This window comes from Penaeus chinensis, chromosome 4 (genome assembly GCF_019202785.1).
Source record: "Penaeus chinensis breed Huanghai No. 1 chromosome 4, ASM1920278v2, whole genome shotgun sequence".
Classification (NCBI taxonomy): domain Eukaryota; kingdom Metazoa; phylum Arthropoda; class Malacostraca; order Decapoda; family Penaeidae; genus Penaeus; species Penaeus chinensis.
In genome coordinates this window covers 42,543,995-42,548,994 of record NC_061822.1, presented here as the reverse complement: position 1 = coordinate 42,548,994, position 5,000 = coordinate 42,543,995, and the positions used below count along the sequence as shown (strand labels likewise).

General features: G+C 36.2%; 1 protein-coding gene across 2 annotated transcripts in view; it reads right to left on the bottom strand.

Annotated features, from left to right (window-relative positions):
- LOC125024516 (ankyrin repeat and LEM domain-containing protein 2-like) overlaps positions 1 to 5,000 on the bottom strand; it is an 18,957-nt gene that overhangs the window by 13,677 nt on the left and 280 nt on the right. Inside the window, exons 1-7 of one of the 2 annotated variants that reach the window (XM_047612307.1) lie at positions 4,319 to 4,819; positions 4,055 to 4,198; positions 3,430 to 3,650; positions 2,743 to 3,008; positions 789 to 914; positions 302 to 547; positions 1 to 161 (exon numbers count right to left, since the gene is read on the bottom strand). The exon at positions 1 to 161 is cut by the window's left edge and continues 79 nt beyond it. In XM_047612307.1, the coding sequence (XP_047468263.1) occupies positions 1 to 161; positions 302 to 547; positions 789 to 914; positions 2,743 to 3,008; positions 3,430 to 3,650; positions 4,055 to 4,170 (1,136 nt within the window). In that variant the 5' untranslated portion in view covers positions 4,171 to 4,198; positions 4,319 to 4,819. Of the gene's footprint in view, positions 162 to 301; positions 548 to 788; positions 915 to 2,742; positions 3,009 to 3,429; positions 3,651 to 4,054; positions 4,199 to 4,318; positions 4,820 to 5,000 lie in introns of those variants that run through there. The other variant, XM_047612314.1, reaches the window with a different exon arrangement.

The following is a 5,000-nucleotide window of genomic DNA, read 5'->3' as shown; positions in this document are numbered from 1 at the left end:
CTTGTAGGCGAGTCCACGATTGGGGACCACGGACGACCTATCTCAGGCAGGAGACAGTGGTCATCGTCCCTGAAGAGCGGGATGTAAAACTGCTCACCAAGGAGACACTGGATGTCCTCTCGGACCTTCGATGTCGAGCTGTTTACGCGCGAACAAATGATCTACGAAAGAAAGGGTGTAATATTTGTAATGTGTGGATCACCAAACCATGACATCAAATACCAATAATCATTCTAAATCATATTCAACTTATCACCAGGCATTTGATTTCACTATAAACAAAATCCAAATATAAACGCACATCAGAAGGTGTTTGTCCGAACTTATTCCTCCTCCCCTTGTTACAAGCAGGATAAGATGACAGAGTCCTCACGCATTCCAGAGAGCCATGCTTGCTGGCAAAGTGCAGCGGGGTTTCATTTAGCCCTTTGTCTGGGGTGTTCAAGTACAGGTCCAAGAGGAAGGCGCTCCTTCTCTCCGAGCTCTCAAGAGTGTCATCGGGATAGAGCTTTTGGAAGAAGTCAACCTTCGAAACTATTGATAGCACCTGTTGAATTGATAGGATGTGGTATATTAATCTAGTTATCAAAACAGATGTTTCAAGGTTATTTCAAATAAAAAAAAATTCTTGCTGGATAAATAATAAATAAATATCATAGCATGCAAACAGATGTTACTATAAAAATTTTAATAAAATATTTAATATGATGATCACATCAGAATCACAAAGCCAAGAGATACAACAGCTTTGATTGCCAACCTCTAGCCACTGTCACAAGAACACTTACCTCCGCAGCATATTGGGCCCTGTTGTTACGACAAGCAACATGGAGAGCATTGTATCGTGAGCCTTCTTGTAAGATGGCTGGTGTGTCCCCGCTGCTAACAAGATATCTGGGATTTTCATTTATGCACTGGAAAAGTTTAAGAATCAAAGATGAGTTGTTGAAAAAAAAAAAAAAAAATGTAATTACTGTTACACTGATCTAATAAAATTTTCAAATACATACAAAGTATTTCTTGGATAAATCTCTTTCCTTTCTTTCTCCATGTACAACTCATTCACTCACTCAAGCATACACACACATGCACACAAGCAGGCACACTGGCGCGCGCGCGCACACACACACACACACACACACACACACACACACACACACACACACACACACACACACACACACACACACACACACACACACACACACACACACACACACACACACACACACATACATATACACACAAACACTCTTACACACACACTTTCACACATGCACATGCAATTATAAATGATTATAGTATTACCCCTATTTTTGTTAATATTTACCTAATCATTTTCTTACCATGGTAAATTTAGGACAGAATTAGATTATCAAAATTTGTATAACCATAGTTTGTTAATGTCTACTCTTAATGGCAATGTTTGTTACATATTGGCTGAATAAGACCTACAGCAACAATTGTTCATGTAAGCTGACAGGGAAGAAAACCAATAAATAAAAATCTGCATATAAAATACAGAATCCTTTCTGAATATTTGTTTCTCCTCTGGTTATCATATATCAAATAGTGTAGGACAGTAATTCATTTCTGCAAATATATGGTGCAAAATTCATAGGTAGGCATAATTTTGTCATAATTGACAAAGTTCAATTATAACAACCTGTTTTGCTTCACAAAAATAGACAGACACATTCACTGAAGTTAAAGTTACAGGAGACTATAAGTGTCAACAAGGGATCCAAGGACACAAGTCCATTTTACACATCCATTCACCATGGCCCTGTCCTATCTTAAAGCACAGAGAATGACAATATATACTTTCTTGCAATTTATTTCCACATTGACATTAACAAGCATGGAAAACCAAAAAATCCTTTGAAGCAGAATCTGTTTTCACCTGCTAACATTTTGCAGTGGGACTCATTCACAAAAGGTTAAAATATTATCTAAAAAGTTTACATTATAGTCAGCTTCATAAATTACAAGGGGCAGTAACTCATTTCAAACTTCAGGGGAAAAAATTAATTTCATTATCTCTAATGATAATATTGCTTTAAAATTGCACCAACTTCTAATTTACCTTTAACCCTGGGACAGTCATATCTACTGGGTTATAGTTTATTGTGTTTACACTAAGATGGCTCCACAAGTACCTACTCACCAAGGAGTCGAGCATTATTTCTACCTATCTCACCTGATATCCTTAATCTTTGGAAAGATTCTCTTTCATTTCCTATTGATATTAGTATTTTCATAAGATCATAATAATCATAATGTCAATAACAATAACAACAGTATTGATTTTCATAGCATCAGAAAAAAAAAATAAAAAAAACAAAAAATTCAGTGAATGGGGAAATCAAGTGAAGTCACTTTTGCTGGTGATTAACCCTCTGGTGGCTGCACACTTGTGGTACCATCTGTTTGCAATAAATTTCAGTGGACAGTACCCACCTACAAAGAATTATTTTGGCGAACCAAACAATACTGAGCTTAATGAGAGATTCATTCACTCTTAATTCTTCAAAGGATAAACTTCACCTACAATGATATCAAAATGGTTTTTGGATAAACAATTTCAGATACAGTATATATTCACAAAAATGGAAAACACACATCATTTTTTTCAAATCACTCTGGATTTTGTTTACCAGAGTGCGATATTGCTGTCCCATACTATCCAATGAAAAATTATTCATAGAAACAAAATAATTCTGTAAAATTAAGTATTCTTACCTTCGTGAAATAACTCATATCATCCTTTTCTATGGATTTACGAAACTTGACAAGGTCTTGTGACTTGGGGCCCCGAAAAGGACTTGGACGCTCAGCATTTACATTGCCATCCATACCATTTGTGTCCTGCGTTATGGCAACATCCGGTCCATTTTCCGCAAACTGGAGTGCTTCTTCATATGACCTAAAAGCCTTGAAGCGCGAACCACGGTACTTTTTCATCATGGCTAAGCAGGACATCTTGTCAGTATAAACCAACTGGAAGTCTGGAATTGACAAGAACAACAGGTAATGATGAAACAAAGAAATGGTAATTTCAATTCCTTACAATGGAATGAAAATACTAATAATTGTTAGCCATGAGATAAACTGTGTATTCCCTTATCAAGGTATTGCACTTTTTCCCACAAAAAAATCTTTAATATTTATTCAAATTATAATAATTAACATTGGCAATACTATTAACCTCTCCATTATCATCATTACTATCATAATTCTATATGCTTAAATAATAATTACTATCATTATTTTATCTACTGCATATATCATTCTCACTTTTACCATAACTACTACAGGTCTACAAAAAGCTATTCTTATTTGCCTAAACCAAGCTTCTTTATTGTCTTTGCAATATTGCTCATCAAGCACAACATCCTCCCAAAAAACACATCCAACAATAATGCTGACCTGGATCACCAGAAACATCCACATTGTCTGGTGGAAAAACACCAAAGTAAACATGCACCTCTGGCTTCTGGGGTTGCAAGGCCAATCCTCCATTCTCTTTATTGTTACTGACACTGGAGCTTTCAGTGGTGCCATCCTCTTTGCCTTCTACACTGTTAGGCACTGCATCGCCAATGTCTGGTTTGCCCTCCTTTTTCCGCAAGAGCCGTTCGAAAAGGTATCTGTGGGGCAAGAATTTATCAGATGGTTTTTCAGAGTGATATAGGGGTTTCCTTGATATTCTTTCATCTTGGAGAATTACCGGCAGTTTCACCTTGTGTAGACCAATTCTAAATGTTCAACGGTCACCAACCTAAGACAATTAGACCTACAAGTTAAAAATCAATAAAAAATAAAGAAATACATTGAGTGATGATGATGATGATGATGATGATGATGATGATGATGATGATGATGATGATGATGATGATGATGATGATGATGATGATGATGATGATGATGATGATGATGATGATGATGATGATGATGATGATGATGATGATGATGATGATGATGATGATGATGATGATGATGATAAATAAATAAATAAATAAATAAAAATAGTAATAATAATATTAATAATTACCTTGTAGATGATGTGATTGGACCCACATTTTCACCATGTTTTTCAAGAGCAGCTTTCAGCTCCTCATCAGACAGCTGGGCTATCTTGTCTATGAATTGAGAGTCAGCCATCCTCATGAAGCTTTGGCCTGTATCAGCACTTCATCTGAAATTTTACAAATCATTCCTCCATAGATAATATGATCATAAATAATTTGGGTTGAAAAACTAACAAAAATACATCCAAATCATATTACTATGATAATCTGCCACAGAGTTGCCCTACCTGCATGGAGTAGAGTGGAGAAGATGGGAGAGGAGGGGAGTGGAGAGGAGTGAGGCAGAGTCGAGAGAATGAGTGAATGTTAAAAGTATTGTAAGTATGAGTGAGTGTAATAATGAGAATGATAACTATAAACATAAAAGAGAGTATGAGAGTGAATGTATTTCAATATTTGTGATTATGGTTGTAATTGTAAGTGTGAGAGTAGATTTAACCAAAAAGATAAAATTAGAAATGGTCTGAAGCTCCATCTAATCTCCTTATTAGTAAGAAAGATAAATGTTTTGAATAGGAACGCATGCAGTGATGTCATAGCTATCGCAATTCTGCAACAAGCCTCCGCCCTGCCTCAATAAACAGACAGGAGAACCTTTGTTGACGTTTGCTGGAGCAAGAAGTGAAAAGCTCACATTATGCAAGCTAAGATAGTGTTTGTCAAGTGGTTCCTTTCTATCGTTAATTAATTATTCCTGAGAGTGTTGTTCTACGCCTTCACGCAGGCCAATTTTGAACCTTTGCCAAAATAGCACAGAAAACCGTATATTTCATATGACGCAATGAACAAAGGTAAGCAAAATGCCTAAATTACCCTCTGTAGTCATTCAACCATAGCATTCGACGACTTACAAAGTGATGCGCTTCCCCAATCAATGAATAAAGAAACGAGTAAGGAAAAAAAAAAAAG